Raw genomic sequence first — 21,167 nt, 5'->3', positions numbered from 1 at the left:
TTTCCTCAGTCCCAAATTGGTTAGTTACGTGTTAACAAGATAGACATTAAAATCTAAAACAATCTAAGAGTGTTCATCTCCGTTTCAAAGCCGAAGAGCCAACACTGTCCGAAGACGTCTCCGTGGTCATGTGGCTAGCATGACTCAACGCCAAAGGTGCATGGAACACTGTTCCCTTCCCACCAAAGGTGGTTCCTATTTTTCTACTTGCATTTTTTACCTGCTTTTGAACTGCTAGGTTGGCAGAAGCTGGGAGAAGTCACGGGAGCTCACTCCGTTTTGCGGTATTGGGGATTCGAACCGCCGAACTGCCGACCTTTCTGATCGACAAGCTCAGCGTCTTAGCCCCTGAGCCCACCGCATCACTTTAGCTTCCTTACATATCGAATTATAACATCTCCCCCCCCACACACACTTATAATGATCTTGTAATTCCTTGCATCAGGGTGGAGTCGGGGCGACTGGATGGAGCTGAGCGTTTACCAGCCGGATGGCCTTCCTGACGCCTAGGTGGAGTTCACAGCAGATATTTCCTCTTTGTGCCCTGAGAGAGAAATATCTGCCGCTGCCTAGCATTGAACTCACAGCCTCCTGATGGTGAGGTGAAAGCTCCACCTCCAGGCCACCACGCAACTTAATAATTGAATTGGAACATCTATGGAATTCTATCGCTCTTTATTATGGCTATTTTATTGTGGTTTTCTATAAATTTAATATTTTATCTCCTGTATTGTTCACATATATGAGAACAAGACAATATAGTATATGTATGTACATAAGTATGTGTGTGTAAATCTATCTATCATTTATTAATCTATTATCTAGTAATCGATCCTCTATTTATATCTAGCTAGCTATCTGTATCTATCATCTATTATCTATATTAGTCTATTATCTATCTATCATCTATTATCTATATCTCTGTCTATCATCTATATCTATCATCTAATCTATTAATCTATCATTATATCTATCATTTAATATATTATCTATCATATATTATGTATATCTATCTATTAATCTATTATCTATATTAATATACTATGTATCATCTATCATCTATTATCTATCTATCTATCTATCTATCTATCTATCTATCTATCTATCTATCTATCTATCATCTACCTACCTACCTACCTACCTACCTATATCATCAATTTATCATCTATTAATCTATTATCTATATTAATATATTATCCATCATATATTATGTATATCTATCAATCTATTATCTATATTAATATACTATGTATCATCTATTAACTATCTATCTATCTATCTATCTATCTATCTATCTATCTATCTATCTATCTATCATCTATCTATCTATCTATCTACCTACCTACCTACCTACCTACCTACCTACCTACCTACCTATCTATGCTATCATCTATCTATCTATCTATCTATCTATCTATCTATCTATCTATCTATCTATCTATCTATCTATCTATCATCTATCTATCTATCATCTACCTACCTACCTACCTACCTACCTATATCATCAATTTATCATCTATTAATCTATTATCTATATTAATATATTAAATGCTTTTTTTAAACTACTTATTCACCCGAACCGGTAGTTTAAAAATGCTTTAAAAAGTTTTTTTAAAAAAAGTTCCAACAATCAGCTGTGCAACAATCAGCTGTGCCGCACGATCTTCGTAAATTTTTTTTTTTACTTCTTTTCACATCTTTTAACTACCAGTTAGGGCAAACTGGTAGTATTTTTTACTACCAGTTTGGACGGACCGGCCTGAATCAGTAGCATATCACCCCTGTGAAGGGGATCGGGCTAGATCGGCCCCCAGGTACCTGAAGAGGAAGTACTTTTCATCCAAGGGGTTGTAGTTGATGGCTCGGTTGATCTTCAGCAAGGCTCCCTTCAGGTTGCCTTTGATGGCCAAGGCGACAGCGGAGTCTTTGGACCTCTCCGCCTCCTTGGTCATCTTCTTCAAGAGAAGCCGGGCTTCCACGTGGTCTGGATCCAACGCCAGGGCCTCCTGGATGTTGCAGAAACAGCAGCTGGCCTTGGGAGGAAGCAAAGCAGATGCTGTTGTGGGCCGCTGGCGGCAGATTCGGACAGTGGGGAGGAAGATGGGGAGGAACATGGGCCAGTCCTGGAGTCTGGGGAAGGCTCGGATGAGGGCTCTGTGTCGGAGGCAGAGAGGGGGCCAGGGCCGTCTGACAGTTATCAGCTGCCTTCAGAGTCAGACTGCAGTGAGGCAGAAGAACAGCTGGAGCCTGTTCCCAGGGTGCACATGCGCAGAGTTGCCAGACGAAGGGAACAGCTAAAGAACTGGGGCCAACTTGGGAGTAAGGCCACAGGTGGACGATGAATGGCCCCTCCTATAGGGAATAAAAGAGGAGCAAAAGGGGAGGGGGCTTTTGCAGGAGACTGTTAGTTCAATTCATTCGGGCGAAAATCTGTTCCTGACTTCTTGCCAAGTAATTGCTGCTACAGCATGGCATTTAGAAGATATCAGCCTGTTCCCAGTGTGCGCATGCGCAGAGCTGCCAGGGGAAGGGAACAGCTAAGGAACAAGAGCCGACTCGGGAGTAAAGCCACAGGTGAACAGTGAATGTCCCCTCCAATAGGGAATAAGAGAGGAGCGAAAGGGGAGGGGGCTTTTGCAGGAAACAATTCGTTCGTTCGTTCGTTAGCTTCGTTTCAGGAGTGTGAAGACCTGTCCGTGAATCTCAGGGACTCTGTGCCCAGCCTTTCCTTGCACAGCATCTCAGTGGGAAAATATTTACATGGCAGCTTTCCAAGCTAGATAAGGTCTGTGGTCATAAATACTCCTTTGAAAGACTGCTTGCCAGGCCTTGGCTGAGTGTGAATGAGAGGAATTCACATTCATTTAATAAAAGGGGTTTTGTTGGGACCAGGAATTGGCCTCCTGCTTTTTGGGGAAGCCTAGATCAGGAGAGACGCTGCCATTCTTAGGGGAATCACCAGGTAGGTGGTTAAACGGATTCAAATCCCCACCCCACCCCCAAAATGTCTTGTAGGAGGACACCGCTTGGGAAGGTTGCACGTGGTGACCACATGACCCTGGGACAATGCACACCAGGTGCCAACACACCTGAACTTTGGCAGTAAAGGGGCATCTTTGTAGCTCAGGGTAGACATGAGAGGTCCTTGTTGATCTCTTGAGCTGGGTGGTTTTCTTGCAGGCGTTTCATGACCCAGCTAGGGAACATCATCAATGCTAGAAGGGAGTGGGGTTTGCTCAGAGGAGAAAGGAGAGGAGGAGGAGGAGAAAGAAGAGGAGGAGGATTGTGGGGTCCTTGGTGCTCTCTGAGCTTGGTGGTTTTCTTGCAGGTGTTTCATGAGCCAACGTTATCAGTGTAAGCATCACTAGCGCTGATGATGTTCCCTAGTTGGGTAATGAAATGTCTGCAAGAAAACCACCAAGCTCAGAAATCATCAAGGACCCCACAGTCCTCCTCCTCCTCTTCCTCTTTCTCCTCCACCTCCTCCTCTTCTTTCTCTTCTCCTCCCCTCTTCCTCTTTCTCCTCCACCACCTCCTCTTTCTCCTTCCTCCTCACAGCAAACCGCACTACCTTCCAGCACTGGTGATGTTCCCTAGGTAATGAAATGTCTGCAAGAAAACCACCAAGCTCAGAGAGCACCAAGGACCCCACAGTCGTCGTCGTCCTCCTCCTCCTCCCCTCTCTTTCTCCTCCACCATCTCCTCTTTCTCCTTCCTCCTCATAGCAAACCCCACTCCCTTCTAGCACTGATGATGTTCCCCAGTTGGGTAATGAAATGTCTGCAAGAAAACCACCAAGCTCAGAGAGCATTAAGGACCCCACAGTCCTCCTCCTTCTCCCTCTTTTTCCTTCCTCCTCCTCCCAATACCCCACTCTCTTTTAGCACTGAGGATGTTACGTAGTTAGGTAATGAAACGTCTCCAAAAACCCCACCAAGCTCAGAAAGCCCCAAGAATCCCACAGTCTTCCTCCTCCTCTTCCCCACATCCTCCACCCTTCTAGCACGGGTGATGTTACCTATCGGGTCACGAAACGTCTCCAAGAAACCCCCTCCCCAGCTCAGAGTGCACCAAGAACCTCCTCCCCTGGACTTTGATCCCAAACTGGAAGGGGGGGGATGCCACAATGGCCTCAAAGTTGTAAGTCACTTTTTCCAACGTGATTTTGCATTGTCAGTAAGCGAACGGTCGTAAGTTCAAGGACGACCTGCGTGTCACTAACGGTGCGGCGGAGAGAACGATTCCCAGAGGAGAATGGGGGCGTTTTTTTCACCTTCCCAAAGTGTTCAAAGAGACGAGCCCTCAGGACGAAGAGGTCGGCGTTCTCCTTCTCCATTTCCACCTCCTGGTTGACCATCTGAAGGCAATCGTTGAATCGCGTCATCGCAGCCAGGCAGGCGATGCTGACGGATGAAAAAAAAGAGGAGACTTTTAAGGTTTGACTGACGTTTGGAAAAGATTCGCTGAGGATTCAAGGATGACTCAGCCTTCCGTCCTTCCAAAGTCATTAAAATGAGGTCCCAGATTGTTGGGGGCAAGAGGCTGACTCTGTAAACCGCTTAGAGAGGGCTGGAAAGCACTGTGAAGCGGTATATAAGTCTAAGGGCTATTGTTATCTTCCTTCCTTCTCATAACTCTGCCCACTGCCAGCAGTTTGATTCTGACTGGCTCAAGGTTGATTCAGCCTTCCATCCTTCCCAGGTGCATAAAATGAGGACCCAGGTTGTTGGGGGCAAGAGGCTGACTCTGTAAACCGCTTAGAGAGGGCTGGAAAGCACTGTGAAGCGGTATATAAGTCTAAGGGCTATTGTTATCTTCCTTCCTTCCCATAACTCTGCCCACTGCCAGCAGTTCGATTCTGACTGGCTCAAGGTTGATTCAGCCTTCCATCCTTCCCAGGTGCATAAAATGAGGACCCAGGTTGTTGGGGGCAAGAGGCTGACTCTGTAAACCGCTTAGAGAGGGCTGGAAAGCACTGTGAAGCGGTATATAAGTCTAAGGGCTATTGTTATCTTCCTTCCTTACCATAACTCTGCCCACTGCCAGCAGTTCGATTCTGACTGGCTCAAGGTTGATTCAGCCTTCCATCCTTCCCAGGTGCATAAAATGAGGACCCAGGTTGTTGGGGGCAAGAGGCCGACTCTGTAAACCGCTTAGAGCGGTCTTGCAAGAGCCAAGGTGGCGCAGTGGTTAAATGCAGCACTGCAGGCTACTGCTAGATCAGCAGGTCAGCGGTTCAAATCTCACCGGCTCAGGGTTGACTCAGCCTTCCATCCTTCCGAGGTGGGTAAAATGAGGACCCAGATTGTTGGGGGCAATATGCTGACTCTCTGTAAACCGCTTAGAGAGGCCTGAAAGGCCTATGAAGCGGTATATAAGTCTACTGCTATTGCTAATTGCTATTGCTATTAGAGAGGGCTGGAAAGCACTGTGAAGCGGTATATAAGTCTAAGGGCTATTGTTATCTTCCTTCCTTCCCATAACTCTGCCCACTGCCAGCAGTTCGATTCTGACTGGCTCAAGGTTGATTCAGCCTTCCATCCTTCCCAGGTGCATAAAATGAAGACCCAGGTTGTTGGGGGCAAGAGGCCGACTCTGTAAACCGCTTAGAGAGGGCTGGAAAGCACTGTGAAGCGGTATATAAGTCTAAGGGCTATTGTTATCTTCCTTCCTTCCCATAACTCTGCCCACTGCCAGCAGTTCGATTCTGACTGGCTCAAGGTTGATTCAGCCTTCCATCCTTCCCAGGTGCATAAAATGAGGACCCAGGCTGTTGGGGGCAAGAGGCCGACTCTGTAAACCGCTTAGAGAGGGCTGGAAAGCACTGTGAAGCGGTATATAAGTCTAAGGGCTATTGTTATCTTCCTTCCTTACCATAACTCTGCCCACTGCCAGCAGTTCGATTCTGACTGGCTCAAGGTTGATTCAGCCTTCCATCCTTTCCAGGTGCATAAAATGAGGACCCAGGTTGTTGGGGGCAAGAGGCCGACTCTGTAAACCGCTTAGAGAGGGCTGGAAAGCACTGTGAAGCGGTATATAAGTCTAAGGGCTATTGTTATCTTCCTTCCTTACCATAACTCTGCCCACTGCCAGCAGTTCGATTCTGACTGGCTCAAGGTTGATTCAGCCTTCCATCCTTCCCAGGTGCATAAAATGAGGACCCAGGTTGTTGGGGGCAAGAGGCCGACTCTGTAAACCGCTTAGAGAGGGCTGGAAAGCACTGTGAAGCAGTATATAAGTCTCCTTCCTTCCTTCCCTCCATGAGCCGTGGTGGCACAGTGGTTAGAATGCAGTATTGCAGGCTAGTTCTGCCCACTGCCAGCAATAGCAATAGCAGTTAGACTTATATACCGCTTCATAGGGCTTTCAGCCCTCTCTAAGCGGTTTACAGAGTCAGCATATTGCCCCCAACAATCTGGGTCCTCATTTTACCCACCTCGGAAGGATGGAAGGCTGAGTCAACCTTGAGCCGGTGAGATTAGAACCGCTGAACTGCAGATAACAGTCAGCTGAAGTGGCCTGCAGTACTGCACCCTAACCACTGCGCCACCTCGGCTCGAATCTCACCAGGCTCAAGGTAGAGTTAGCCTTCCATCCTTCCAAGGTGGGCAAAATGAGGATCCAAGTGGCATATAAATCTAAGTGCTATTGCTATTGCCCTTCCTTCCTTCCTTCCTTCCCTCCCTCCCTCCCTCCCTCCCTCCCTCCCTCCATGAGTCATGGTGGTGCAGTGGTTAGAATGCAGTATTGCCGGCTGCTTATGCTGACTGACTGCAATTTGGCAGTTCAAGTCTCACCAGGCTCAAGGTGGACTCAGCCTTCCGTCCTTCCGAGGTGGGTAAAATGAGGACCCAGATTGTTGGGGGTCAGAGGCTGACTCTGTAAACCGCTTAGAGAGGGCTGTAAAGCACTATGAAGTGGTATATAAGTCTAAGTGCTATTGCTATTCATACAGGTGGAGTTGAGGATATTCTTGGAAAGGCTTCCTTCCTTCCTTCCTTCCTCCCCTCCCTCCCTCCCTCCCTCCCTCTCATTCCCATCTCCTTCCATCCATCCATCCATCCATCCATCCATGAGCCATGGTGGCACAGTGGTTAGAATGCAGTGTTGCAGGCTAATTCTGCCCACTGCCAGCAGTTCGATCCTGACCAGCTCAAGGCTGACTCAGCCTTCCTTCCTTCTGAGGTGGATAAAATGAGGACTCAGATTGTTGGGGGCAAAAGGCTGACTCTGTAAACCGCTTAGAGAGGGCTGTAAAGCACTAAGCTTAAGTGCTATTGCTATTCATTGTTCTCCCGTGGCCTTACTCCCAAGTCGACCCCTGTTCTTTAGCTGTTCAGTTCGTCTCGCAACTCTGTGCATGCACACACTGGGAACAGGTTGCAGCTGTTCTTCTGCCTCACTGATCTCCGACTCCGAAGGCAGCTGATAACTGGCATACGGCTCTGGCCCCCTCTCTGCCTCCAACACAAGGCCCTCATCCGAGCCTTCCCCAGACTCCAGGACTGGCCCTGGTTCCTCCCCAACCTCCTCACTGTCCGAATCTGCTGAAAGCTCCAATGGCCACTGTTGGGCCACAAGAGGGGCTTCTCACATCAGTCGTGCTTTGATAGAATGGCATTTTAGAATTCCCATTCTTTTTAAGAATATTAATTGCCTGGTTGATCATCCTGTTCTTAGAACTTTGGGAAACAAATTCGAGGTTTTTTTTTTCCAATGCCCCTAAGCCCCTTGGTTACCTCCTCATGCGGTAGAGCGTGTTCTGAGGCTGGAGCTCACAGGCGTGAGTGAAGGAGTCGAGGGCATCGAGGTAAACCTTCTGCTCATACAGAGACTGGCCCTGGTGGGGGAAGGGATGATGGGCGTCGTAAGGAGGAGGCTGCAGAAAACAGCCCTCCTTTCTTTTCTTCCATCCACATGGAAATCTCAACGCCTTTATTATTACGCCAGATAATAATAATAAAGTAGCATTGACTTTATAAATATGAGATAAATATGAACTGTGTAGCCTGAAAAGGCGAGGCATGAGGGTAAGGAAGGGAGAGAGGAAAGGGAAGGGGGTAGGAAGGAAGGAGGGAAGATGGAGGCAGGAGGGAAAGGAAGAGAAGGAGGAAGATAAAGGAAAGAGGGAGGGAGGAAGGAGGTGAGAATGAGAGGAAGGAAGGAAAGGAGGGAGGGAGGGGAAGGCAGGGAGAAAGGGAGGGAGGAAGGAAGGAGATGGGAATGAGAGAACGGTAGGAAGGTAGGTAGGTTGATAGGTAGGTAGAAAGGAAGCAAGGAAGGAAGGAGATTGAAATGAGAGGGAGGGAAGGGAAGGGAGGGAGAGGAAGGGAGGAAGGATGGAAAGAAGGAAGGAAGGAAGGAGTTGAGAATGAGAGGAAGGAAGGAAGGAGGGAAGGAGATGAGAATGAGAGGAAGGAAGGAGGGAGGGAAGGCGATGAGAATGAGAGGAAGGAAGGAAGGAGGGAAGGCGATGAGAATGAGAGGAAGGAGGGAAGGAGTTGCGAATGAGAGGAAGGAAGGAGGGAAGGAGTTGAGAATGAGAGGAAGGAAGGAAGGAGATGGGAATGACAGGTTGGGAAGGAGAAGGAAGGAAGGAAGGAAGGAAGGAAGGAAGGAAGGAAGGAAGGAAGGAAGGAAGGAAGGAAGGAAGGAAGGAAGGAAGGAAGTCTTTCCAAGAATATCTTCAACTCCACCTGTATGAATATAATGAAGGCCAGGTGTTCTCGGATCTCCTCCTTCGGCGACATACGGTAGACCTTCCGAAGGTGCATGGCAGCAGACTGGAAGTCGCAAAGCTGGAGAAAGGCTTCCGCTTTCTTCTCATAAAGTTCTTCCTGGGGAGAAGAAGAACCCACGATGGGCCTTCAGAAGCTCCTTGGCTTTCGGTGCTCCAGCCTGGGGAATTGTGGGAGTTGAAGTCCACCCTCCTTAAAGTTGCCAAGGTTGAGAAACAGTGGCCTAGCGCCTCCATTTCTAACCTGGCTGATGAATACTCAGAATAGACGGGTAATCCCATCCCAATAGTAGAACTAGAATAGAATAGAATAGAATAGAATAGAATAGAATAGAATAGAATAGAATAGAATAGAATAGAATGAAATGGAACGGAACAGAACAGAACAGAAAGGAATAAATATGAAGAGAAATAGAAAAATAGAAATAGAATAGAATGGAATGGAACGGAATAGAAAAGAAATAGAATAGAAATAGAAATAGAAAAGAATAGAAATAAAAAAATAGAAATATAATAGAATGGAATGGAATGGAAAAGAAATAGAAAAAGAATAGAAATAGAAATAGAAAAGAAATAGGAATAGGAATAGAATAGCAGAATGGAATGGAATGGAGTTGAATAGAAAAGAAATAGAAAAGAAATAAAAATAGAAATGAATAGAAATAGAAATAGAAAAGAAATAGGAATAGGAATAGGAATGGAGTAGAACAGAATAGAATAGAAATAGAAAAGAAATGAAAAGAAATAGAAATGAATAGAAATAGAATAGAATGGAATGGAATCAAATAGAAAAGAAATAGAAATAGAAATAAAAATAGGAATAGGTATAGAATAGCAGAATGGAATGGAATGGAATTGAATAGAAAAGAAAAGAAATAGAAATGAATAGAAATAGAAATGAATAGAAATAGAATAGAATGGAATGGAATTGAATAGAAAAGAAATAGAAATAGAAATAGAAATAGAATTAGAAATAGAAATAGAAATAGAAATAGAAATAGAAATAGAAATAGAAATAGAAATAGAAATAATAGAAATAGAAATAATAGAAATAGAAATAATAGAAATAGAAATAGAAATAGAATAGCAGAATGGAATGGAATGGAATGGAATAGAATAGAATTCTTCATTGGCCAAGTGTGATTGGACACACAAGGAATTTGTCTTTAGTGCAGAAGCTCTCAGTGTACATAAGGAAAATAAAAGATTAATAACATTAATCAAGAATAAAAAGGTACAACACTTAGTGATAGTCATAGGTTACTAATAAGCTATCTAATCATACTAGGAAACAAACAAAAACAATATAAATTGAAAGATACAAGCAACATGGCCATAGTCATAAGTTGGAAGAGCTAAATACCAGGAAGGAAAAGAAGATACCTCACCTCGGCCGCACAGGACCACCAACGGTGGATCATTATCATTATTTATTTATTTATTTATTTTTGGCTGAGGCTGCCAATCTCCATCCCCACATCTACCTTGTTGGGATCCAGATTCAGAGCCTTGGTGTAGCAAGTGATGGCTTTTTCCCATTCCCCTTGGGAGAAGTAGAGATGACCTTCTTGGCAACTGTAAAAGAAAAATATCCCAAAGGAAATCAGAGGGGTTGAGACCGGAGGCCCATCCATCTCTTGCCAACCCGAAGCATCTTTAAACATTGGGAAGAAGAATTAAAGACCAACCATTTGCCTATCTAGACAGAAGCATTCAGTTCACATGGAGTAAGCCATGTTTTGGTCAGCAAGCCATAAAAGCCATTGGAATGGAATGAAGTGCAGTAGAATGGAGTGGGGTGGGGTAGGAAGAGAAGAAAAGAGAAGAGAGCAGAGGAGAGGAGAGAGAAGAAATCAGAATAGAATAGAATATGAATTAGGAATGGAATGGAGTGGAGTGGGTGGGGTAGGAGGAGAAGAGAGGAGAGAAGAAATCAGAATAGAATATGAATTAGGAATGGAATGAAATGGAATAGAGTGGGGTGGGGTAGGAGGAGGAGAGAGGAGAGGAGAAATCAGAATAGAATAGAATAGAATATGAATTAGGAATGGAGTGGAATGGAGTGGGGTGGGGTAGGAAGAGAAGAGAAATCAGAATAGAATAGAATATAGAAAGAGGAATAGAATAGAATAGAATATAGAAAGTGGAATAGAATAGAGTGGAATGGAATGGAATATGGAAGGGACCTTGAAGGTTTTCTAGTCCAGCCCCCTGGTATCCAAAACGGGCTGTGTGGAGACTCCTGGGAGGGGTGGGGGTGGGCAGGGTGAGCCAGTTCTTGCAACTATTGGTTTGGCGAACCAGAGGTAAAATTAGCCTCCGGTTAGTGTCAGAACCGGCTGAATCCCACTGCTGAAATTACAGATTGTGAGAATGAAGAAATATAGCCTATTGATCTCTTATTAGATTGAATAAGTCCTATGGATGATAGAAGGCCCCCAGGAGAAAGAGACAGGAACCAAAATTTTCAGCTAGGAAATTTAGCAGAAATATTTGTAATCCTGCTAAGTGTGAAATATGTTTGGGTTTTTTTTTTTTTTTTTTGCAAAATATGCACTTGTATTGAGGTGGCAGGCTGAACCAAGGTAGGCCTCAAGCCTCAACCAAACTAGGGTTTCATGATATTAAGCCTTAACTGCTCATATATAGAAATTGCAAAGTCTGCTTTTAAAACATGGTGTGGTTGACATGGGTTAGAAGGAAGTCTGCACATGAAATCTGCTGAAGCAAAGTCTCTATTTTAATCTATCTGCTGGCTTGACTGTAAATCTGTCTGGAAGACACATTTAAGTTCCTCAAAATGTATGCTATGGTTGACCATTGGCTGACTATATATTAGCTTCCTGTAGACATAATATTGCTGTAACTCAAGGGCAAACTTGAGGGGTGTTTCCAAAACTAACAGATGGCTTTAGCTGAAAGTGATAAACTATATAAGGAAGTTCCTGAATTTCATTCAATGTTCAGGCCAATTATTCTTTGCTATGAACCTGCGCAAATAAACTATTCCTTCCCTGAAGAGCTGGCTTGCGTGTCCTGTTTTTTCCTACAACAGTATGGATTCGTGTAAAGCACCAAGAATGAAAACTGCTGGAAATGAGGGATTGAAAGTAACGTTACACAGATGTTCACGGAAAGTGAGAGCTAGTGAACTGGTGAACAACGTATGTGGTTAGAAGAACAGTATACTATAAAGGATATTCAAGATCAGCTCGGGGCTCTTCGATTTATAGCAGTCCTCGTAGGGCTTGCTATATCTCATTGGCCCTCTGCATTAATATGTTAATGCAGTGTATTACTGCTATTATATCTTTTATATCTATTCATTTCTAATGTTCCAAATTATTAGAAACAATAAACCTCTGATCTTAAAAAGTAAGAATTTTTGCGTGTGCGTTGTTGCCTTTGTCTCCTATTGGGATTTTCTTACGGCAGGATTATTCACTGATCCGTGTTTTAGGGATGGGGAGGAAATGAACACGTACTGCTCATCGATTTTCCTGTTCAGGATGCTTTCATAATCTCCCGCTCGCTGGGGGTTTTTAACCTTCAGCAAAGTCTTCGCGGGGCCAAAAATCCGAGTGATGGCTTTTTCCTTGGATTCCTGCAGCTTCTCTTCGGTGACGGCCGTCGGGAAGAGCGTCATAACGATGGTTGACATCTTCACCTCCTGCAGGATAGGAAGGATGGGGGGGGGAAGTCAGGGCGTCCTCTGGACATACGCAGAGCGTTTCCCCCTCCCACTGGCCGAGGGGAGCCACTTGGTTTTGTTAGGAAAACAGAAGGATATCCAACCTATTTGAGTAACTAACACAAAAGTGCCTCTTTAAAAGCAAATATCTCCTCTGGAAAACAAAAACAAAAAACCAAAGCTAGTTTGGTCAACATCATCATCATCCTCTTTTAATGACCCCCCACAATCTCTTGCAGGGTGGAGTCTGGGCAACTGAATGGAGGTGAGTATTTACTGGCCAGATGCCCTTCCTGTCACCAGGGCGGGAGTTTAGTTCAGCAGATATATTCTCAGTGTGCCCAGAGAGAGAAATATCTGCCTCTCCCTAGGATCGAACTCACAGCCTCGTAACTGTGAGCCACCTCTAGGCCACCCCACCAACTCCCAAAGCTGGTTTGGTATTTCTGCAAAATTGCTACAGAAAGAACTGCAGGCTATGGGGCAGATTTCCCCCAAGGATTCCCATAATTTTGAGAGGAAGATTTTGCTTGTAACATTACTACACGATAGCAGTTACTATTCTCTCCTACTCCGTCCAAGTCACTTGTTCTCGTCCGGGGTGCAACCTTCTCCTCACCTTCACCTTTGCTTTAGATTCTTCAACCTCTTCTTCATCCTCCATTGCTCCTCCAGCCGCTATGTGATTTACGATTCTATGTCAACCGCCCGGCGGGCTCAATCTTCCCGGTGGCTGCTGGAGAGGAAAAAACAGAGGAATTTTAAAAAGGTTTCCTTCTCAGATTTCCAAGTCTTTAGAGCACAGAAAGATTGCAGGGAAGAGACTTAAGTTTAGTTTTCATATTCTCCAAAGCTTGCGTTCCTTATTGCCCTGACTTAGAGGAAAAACCTGTTTCAGCTCTTCCCTAAAAGGATTTTCAAAGCAACTTCCAGAATTAAAACCTACCAAAGGGCTATAGAAAATAAAAAAATAAAAAAAGGCAACACACACTGCCTCAGTTGCAACATTAAAGTGTCTGTCTTTCCAGGATTTTACGTTGGTCTGTGAGATGCCAACTTTCTTTCTCAAGTACAGGCGGTCCTTGTTTAACAACTGTCTCATTTAGCAACGGTTTGCAGTTACGACAGTGATCAAAAAGTAACTTTAGGGCCAAATTGCATTTACCATCTCTGCAAGTCTGTAAAGCAAAGGAAAGCTTAAGTAAGATTGCAAGCACACAAGTCATATTTTCATTTAGGGACTTCTATCATGAACAAAGGGGTGGCTCAGTGGTTAAGACACTGAGCTTGCCAATCAGAAAGGTCGGCAGTTTGGCGGTTTAAATCCCTAGCATCGTGTAATGGAGTGAGCTCCTGTTACTTGTTCCGGCTTCTGCCAACTTGGCAGTTCGAAAACATATAAAAAAATGCAAGTAGAAAAATAGGAACCACCATTGGTGGGAAGGTAACAGCGTTCCATAAGCCTTTGGTATTTAGTCATGTTGGCCACACAACCAAGGAGGCGTCTTCGGACAGCGCTGGCTCTTCGGCTTTGAAACGGAGATGAGCACCGCCCCCTAGAGTAGGGAACGACTAGCAGATATGTGTGAGGGGGTGAACCTTTACCTTATGCTGAACAACCAAGTTGCTGGTCCCAATTGTAGTTGCTAGACAAGGACTTATCTGCACTTAACAAAATGGTTAACATCTTTATATATTCTTTGTTCTGGGAGGTCACCTTGGTTTTCGGTAAAGAATGTTTTCTAAAACGTTTTTCATCTGGAAAAAAAATTCCTTCTGCTAGAACGGAGGTCCTATAATTTGTAAGGATGCCATATAGGAATAAGCTGACCATCTGCCTCCGAGCCGTTTTTTTTTCCCATTAAGGAATCCCATGTTTTCAATTATGACCCCCATTCATGTTATTTTTATTCCTATTTATTTCGTACACTTGTCATTCACTTATAGTGCAAATTTAGTAACTATAAAACATAATTAATATTTTTATTATTATGGTTGACTGCACAGTGGGACTGGATTTGGCACTTTTATTAAGCAATCAAGTCCACCCCAAGGTGATATTATTATTGTTGTTGTTGTTATTAAATCTTTGGTGTGATTCACAGCCTTTGGGGCAGCAATAGCAATAGCAATAGCAGTAGACTTATATACCGCTTCATAGGCCTTTCAGGCCTCTCTAAGCGGTTTACAGAGAGTCAGCATATTGCCCCCAACAATCTGGGTCCTCATTTTACCCACCTCGGAAGGATGGAAGGCTGAGTCAACCCTGAGCCGGTGAGATTTGAACCGCTGACCTGCTGATCTAGCAGTAGCTTGCAGTGCTGCATTTAACCACTGCGCCACCTTGGCTCTTGGCAGGTTGGTAGCTCAACAGCTGCTTATTATTATCATTATTATAGTTTTATTGTTATTCATCAATAACAATGGGTTTGGCATTTTTGTATTATTTACTATTATTATTATTGTTACTATTATTAGTATTATATTATTGCAGCCTAAAGGCTTTGACTTTAATTTCTAACTTTCAAGTAGCAAGTTACATATTTGCATATTTTAAGGGTTTTTATTCTACTATTATTCCATTGCTGAAATATGAGCTTCACTTGAAGAAGTTTCGAGCTTCCGCCCCTGAGAAAGATGGTGCTGGAAACCTTCCTGCCAGGCCTGCCGCGATAGGCCACCAGCCTGATGACGTCACACTAACTGAGCCGGGAGGCAAAGGCAGGGACGCAGAGTTCGGCCTCCCCCCCCCTTTTTTTTTTTTTAATCTTTACGGCCGGGCCCGGAAGTGGGCCTTTGGGAAGGGGGTGGGGAAGAGGCCATGATGCGTCCTCAGCCCCTCGGACAACTCCTGCGCTGGGCTTTGGGTCACCGCAGCGACGAGCTACAAACCGCTCAGAAACGGGTGATGGTAAGTAAGTAAGGCCGCCGCTGGCAAGCGAACGCCATTACGGCCAGGCTCCTTCCGGTGTGGAGACGATCGCTTCCGGGTTGGGAGGGTCAATTCCACCGGGCAGCCCAAAGAGGTAAAGCAGGCATGGCTATCCTATTAGACTTCCGGTTCTTTGTAACGAAAGCCTTCCATATGCGGGCCAGGAAGGGAGAAGACATTTAAATAAAGATAGAGCAGGGTGCCAACTGTTCCTTCCAGGTGTTTTGGGCTAGAGGCTTGCATTAATAACCAGGTTAGATCTCAGTTTTGTTTCCATTAGAAGAGTTGCATCTGTTGTCCCCCGGTTTCCACCTCTCGCAAGGCAATGTTCCACCCTCCTGTAAACATCTGGATGGATTGCAAGCAAGGAAAACCTGGATTTAAAGGGAACGAAATTATGTGATTTGGGAAGCATTTTGCTAATGGAGAATAAAAAAAAGAGTTTGGAAATGAAGAAGGCTACAAAATAAGTAGAAAATATATTAAGATAGAGATATAAATAAGATTAATCAGTGGAACAGAAGTTGCCTCCAGAAGTTGTGAATGCCCAACACTGGAAGTCTTTAAGAAGATGTTGGATAGCCATTTATCTGAAACGGTATAGGGTTTCCTGCCTAGGCAGGGGGTTGGACTAGAAGACCTCCAAGGTCCCTTCCAACTCTGCTATTGTATTATTGTAAGGGGAAAACTGTTAGTATGTGTATGATGAGAATAATGATCTACTAGGTATCATCACTAGTAGATATTAAGAAGAAAAACGGAGAGTTTTATAATGTTTAAATGTTTAATATAATATTAAGCTTAGGGAAATAATGTTAATATGAATGTGAAAGATGTGGCAAATGAGGAACGATGTTGTACAGAGATGGTTCCACCTAGATGACACGCTGCGTAAGGAAAGATGGAATGTTTATTTTTGTAATTGCAAAATAATAAAAAAAAATTTTTAAATAAATAAATAAATAAATAAATTAGGGAATCTTGACTGGTTTGGCCTCCAGGAACTGTTCTTGGGGACGATGTGATCTGTAGACCATTTCCAGAACATCTGGAGAGGGATAGAATAGAATAGAATAACGGAAGGGACCTTGGAGGTCTCCTAGACCAACCCCCTGCCTAGGCAGGAAACCGTCTACCACTTCAGACAAATGGTTGTCCAATCTCTTCCTAAAAACTTCCAGTGTTGGGGCATTCACAACTTCTGGAGGCAAGCTGTTCCACTGATTAATTGTTCTAACTGTCAGGAAATTTCTCCTTAGTTCTAAGTTGCTTCTCTCCTTGATTAGTTTCCATCCATTGCTTCTTGTTCTACCCTCAGGTGCTTTGGAGAATAGCTTGACTCCCTCTTCTTTGGGACAATCCTTGAGATATTGGAAGACTTCTATCCTGTCTCCCCTAGTCCTTCTTTTCATTAAACTGGACATGCACAGTTCCTGCAACCGTTCTTCATGTTTTGGCCTCCAGTCCCCTAATCCTCTTTCTTGCTCTTCTCTGCACTCTTTCTAGAGTCTCCACATCTTTTTTACATCGTGGCGACCAAAACTGGATGCAAATATTCCAAGGGTGGCCTTCCCAAGGCCTTGTAAACTGGTATTAACCCTTCACCTGATCTTGATTCCATCCCTAGAGTAGAAGGCCAGCAATGCAAATCTATTCCCTTTGGACCATTCTCCTCTTCCTTTGCAGGTGGCCGGTCTGGGCAACCACACCTTCCCTGGTACCCGGCACAGCGTGGGTATGGCGGTGCTGAACCACCTGGCCTCCAAGCTGGACGTGGCTGACCAGTGGAAGAGAGACAAGCAATGCTGCGCGGATGTGGCGATGGCCCGCTTAGGAGAGGCTGAGCTTTTGCTGATGAAACCCCGCAAGTTCATGAACCTCAATGGGATCTCGGTGGTCACGGCGGGTATGATAGCCACTCCTTCGTCCTCCCCACTCACTAAGGGATGGCCGCTTCCCTCTGTGAGGTCCACATCGCGATGGGAGGCTAAGCCACTGGTTGTTTTCCATTGAGGGTTTGTTGAGTACATTGCCCTTGATGGGATTGTGGCTTAGTTTTTGTGCATACAGGCAGTTAAGATAGGAATGATGGTATTTTGACCCCAACATTGTTCAAACAAATTATACAGCAATGTATGAATATGGAGGGACGGAGGGAGATGGAAATGACAGGGAGGGAGAGACGAAGGGAAGGAGATGAAAATGGAAGGGGGGGAGGGAGAGAAAGAGGGAAGAAGGGAGGAAGGGAAGGAGGGAGGGAGATGAAGGGAATGAAGAAGAGAGGGAGGGAGGAGATGGAAAGAGGGAGGGAGAGAAAGAGGGAAGACGGGAGGGAGAGAAGGAGGGAGATGGAAATGAAGGGAATGGACAAGAGATGGAGGGAGGAAGGAGATGGAAATGGAAGGGAGAGAGGGAGAAGGGAGAAGAGAGGGAGGGAGGAGATGGAAATGGGAGGGAGGGAAGGGGGGAAGAAGAGAGATGGAGATGAAGGGAAGGGAGACGAGAGGAAAGGAGGGAGGAGATGGAAATGGAAGAGAGGGAGGGAGGGAGGGAGGGAGGAAGATGAAGGGAAAGGAGAAGAGAGGGAGGGAGGAGATGGAAATGGGAAGGAGAGAAGGAGGGAGGGAGTTGAAGGGAGAAGAGAGGGAGATGGAAATGGGAGGGAAAGAAGGAGGGAGGGATATGAAGGGAAAGCAGAAGGGAGGGAGGGAGGAGATGGAAATAGGGAGCGAGAGAAAGAGGGAAGAAGGGAGGAAGAGAAGGGAGATGGAAATGAAGGGAATGGACAAGAGAGGCAGGGAGGGAGATGGAAATGGAAGGGAGGGAGAGAAAGGGGGAAGAAGGGAGATGGAGATGAAGGGAAGGGAGACAAGAGGAAGGGAGGGAGGAGATGGAGGGAGGGAGGAAGATGAAGGGAAGGGAGAAGAGAGGGAGAGAGGAGATGGAAATGGGAGGGAAAGGAGGAGGGAGGGAGATGAAGGGAAAGCAGAAGAGGGAGGAAGGAAGGAGTTGAAAATGGGAGGGGAGGAGGAAGGGAGAGAGGGATGGAGATGGAAATGAGAGGGAGGGAGGGAGGAAGATGATGGAAATGGGAGAGGAAAATGGAAGAGAGGAAAGGGGGAGATGGAAATAAGGAAGAAGGGAGGAACATGGAAATGACAGGGAGGGAGGGAGGAAGAAGATGGAAACAGAAGGGAAGGAGACGGGAGGAAAGAAGAGGGGTGAAAATAAGGAAGGAAGAGAGGAGATGGAAATGGGTTAGAGGAAGGAAGGATCCCACAGTAATGAGTTTCTCACACTGATGGCATTTCCCAATCCTTGTCCTATCTAGTATCTAAACATCTAGGAATGCCTCTTGTCTTCCCTCCATAAACCTGTTTTTTCCCCGTGTTTGGAGAACTTGGGGTGGGGATCCTTTCCCTGCAACCAACATTACCAAAAAATAAATAAAACCAAGCATGCCCCATTCGACCAGTTGGTCTCCCACTAGATCGCAACTCTAACCATCTCTTCTTGTTTCGTCAGCGGAAAGATACAACCTGGACATCGAAGAGATCTACCTGGTCCACGATGATCTGGATCGGCCTCTGGGGAAGCTCTCCCTAAAACTCGGTGGCAGTGCAAGGTATTTAGTTGACAGGCCCCCCGCAGACGCCTTACTCCACGTTTAAGAGCCGTAGAGAGTTTTTCGTTTTAACAGAGGGAGGAAAACAAATCCATCGCAGGGGGGGGAAAAACGGGCCATAGTTCTTACTACAGGCTCAGCAATGGGGAGGTACCCGATTACGATAGCAATGGATGCACCACTTAAAAATTGAAGGTATTTCATGCTGGACAAAACCTAGATCTTTGCGGTGGATTTGTTTTCATTACCCAAAAGTAGGTAACCTCATTGGTGCAATGACAGGGGAAGCTACCGGAAGATAAATTGAAAGGAAGCCCACTCTTTACCAGCACTGATGAGGTTACCTAGTTGGGCCATGAAATGTCTGCAAGAAAATAATTGAGCTCGGAGGGCACCAAGGAGCCCACAGTCTTCCTCCTCCTCTTCCTCCTCTTCTTTCTCCTCCTCCCAGCAAACCACCAAGCTCAGAGGGCACCAAAGAGGCCTCCTCTTCCTCCCCTTCCCTTTCTCCTCCTCCTCCATTCTGCAAACCCCACTCTCTTCTAGCACTGATGATGTTCCCTAGTTGGGTAACGAAACGTCTACAAAAGAAAACGACTCAACTCAGAGAGCATCAACGACCCCACAGTCCTCCTCCCCCCGTTTCCTTTCTTCTCCTCCTCCTCTTCCTCCTCCTCCTCCCGACAAACCCTATTCCCTACTGACACTGGTGATGTTCCCTAGTTGGGTCACGAAACGTCTTGCCAGAAAACCACCCAGCTCAGAGAGCACCAAGGACCCCACAGTCCTCCTCCTCCCAATACCCCACTCTCTTTTAGCACTGATGATGTTACGTAGTTAGGTAGTGAAATGTCTCCAAAAACCCCACCAAGCTCAGAAAGCCCCAAGAATCCCACAGTCTTCCTCACTTCAACCCTGAGCTACAAGAAATCTCCTTTATTAAAACTTGGATGACTTGATCCCACTTAATCAATCAGGCAACCCTGGTTCAACTCACTCAGCAGGACTGTAACAATTCCACATTCCATCCTTTTTGTGCAGTTCTCAGGGTGCTTGTTGGTGTTGTGTTGTTTCCAGTCCAACTCTCTTGATCATACCTCTAAAGTGGCTGGCTCATTCTCGGCTTAAGTTAGCCAGGTCTTTAAGCCACAATTAAGCTAGGATTGGACTGAAACAAACCCATTGTGAAGGCTCTCTCACAGGCCTCGTTTATCTTTCAGGGGCCACAACGGAGTCCGTTCCTGCATCAGCTCCCTGCGCTCCGACGTAAGTCTTAATTTTGCTTTCCAATCCCTTCCTTGCACCCTCGTGTCGACGTCAGAACAGGAAATCCTTGGCTGAAATCCTGCATCAGAGCAGCCGGGCCTATCTCGGCTGATCCCGGACAATCCCCCTTTGCACACCTGCCGGGGTTCGGCTTCTTGCCTGGCCCAAGAGCCGGTGTAGAGCTTGGTTAAACACGACACAGGGGTAAAACGCCTGCTTAAAAAGCTGTGCCATGAGTAGTTAGAACCGCCTGCCTGCGCCCAAGTTCTAGTCAGTTTCCCTCTGCTGAGTGGGGAGGCAAATTCGGGCAGGGCCCTATTCAGAAGGGGGTCCACTGATCTAATGATGTTCGAGAGGGTTGGAATCTGTCCCATCCCGTACCCCAACTGAAGATCCTTCATGCCTTTTTTCTTCGCAGCGCATGGTCCGGCTGAGGGTCGGCATCGGCCGCCCGACAGAAAAGGCGTCCGTAGAGGACTACGTCCTAAGCCGGTTCACTGACGCGGAGCAAGAGGTGTTGCCGCCCGTTTTGGAGAGGGCAGCCACTGTGCTGCTGCAGCATATCCAACAGAACTGCGGCGAACGGGAACTCCCGGGTTCCTGCGATGGCCACGTGAGCCCCCCTCCCAAGACAGAAGGCCGGGGGCCCTCTTGAACCCCACCCTATAAGACTGGCCAAGTGTAAAGCAGCCGAGTGACTTGTGTGTGTGTCTTTTGATGGAGCAGAGTTGTGTGAACTGAGGCTGTCTCCCGGTGGCGGCTTCACACAATGGACAAAACTTTACGGCAAGCAATGAGGGTGAGGGTCTTTTAAGGGCTGGGATCGAGGATTAAATAACAGACAGACACAGACACACACACACACACACACACACACACAGTGATCCTTCGTTCTTTGGTGCCCTCAAAATTACAG

At 45.8% G+C, this 21,167-nt stretch overlaps 2 protein-coding genes across 6 annotated transcripts in view; one reads left to right on the top strand and one right to left on the bottom strand.

The window, feature by feature from the left end:
- TTC16 (tetratricopeptide repeat domain 16) overlaps positions 1 to 15,398 on the bottom strand; it is a 26,327-nt gene extending 10,929 nt beyond the window's left edge. The window contains exons 1-8 of one of the 5 annotated variants that reach the window (XM_032233627.1): positions 15,321 to 15,398; positions 13,048 to 13,164; positions 12,223 to 12,407; positions 10,222 to 10,312; positions 8,697 to 8,837; positions 7,740 to 7,840; positions 4,274 to 4,403; positions 1,819 to 2,033 (exon numbers count right to left, since the gene is read on the bottom strand). In XM_032233627.1, the coding sequence (XP_032089518.1) occupies positions 1,819 to 2,033; positions 4,274 to 4,403; positions 7,740 to 7,840; positions 8,697 to 8,837; positions 10,222 to 10,312; positions 12,223 to 12,407; positions 13,048 to 13,092 (908 nt within the window). In that variant the 5' untranslated portion in view covers positions 13,093 to 13,164; positions 15,321 to 15,398. Of the gene's footprint in view, positions 1 to 1,818; positions 2,034 to 4,273; positions 4,404 to 7,739; positions 7,841 to 8,696; positions 8,838 to 10,221; positions 10,313 to 12,222; positions 12,408 to 13,047; positions 13,165 to 15,031; positions 15,169 to 15,320 lie in introns of those variants that run through there. The other 4 variants (XM_032233630.1, XM_032233631.1, XM_032233628.1 and 1 more) reach the window with 4 other exon arrangements.
- Positions 15,229 to 21,167, top strand: PTRH1 (peptidyl-tRNA hydrolase 1 homolog). The gene is made up of 5 exons (XM_032233633.1): positions 15,229 to 15,339; positions 17,047 to 17,266; positions 18,886 to 18,985; positions 20,206 to 20,251; positions 20,670 to 21,167. The coding sequence occupies exons 1-5, from the start codon at positions 15,250 to 15,252 to the stop codon at positions 20,904 to 20,906; spliced, it is 693 nt and encodes a 230-aa protein (XP_032089524.1). The 5' UTR covers positions 15,229 to 15,249; the 3' UTR covers positions 20,907 to 21,167.

The sequence above is a fragment of the Thamnophis elegans genome, chromosome 16, assembly GCF_009769535.1.
Source record: "Thamnophis elegans isolate rThaEle1 chromosome 16, rThaEle1.pri, whole genome shotgun sequence".
NCBI classification, from domain to species: Eukaryota; Metazoa; Chordata; class Lepidosauria; order Squamata; family Colubridae; genus Thamnophis; species Thamnophis elegans.
This window is presented reverse-complemented; position numbering and strand designations above follow the sequence as displayed.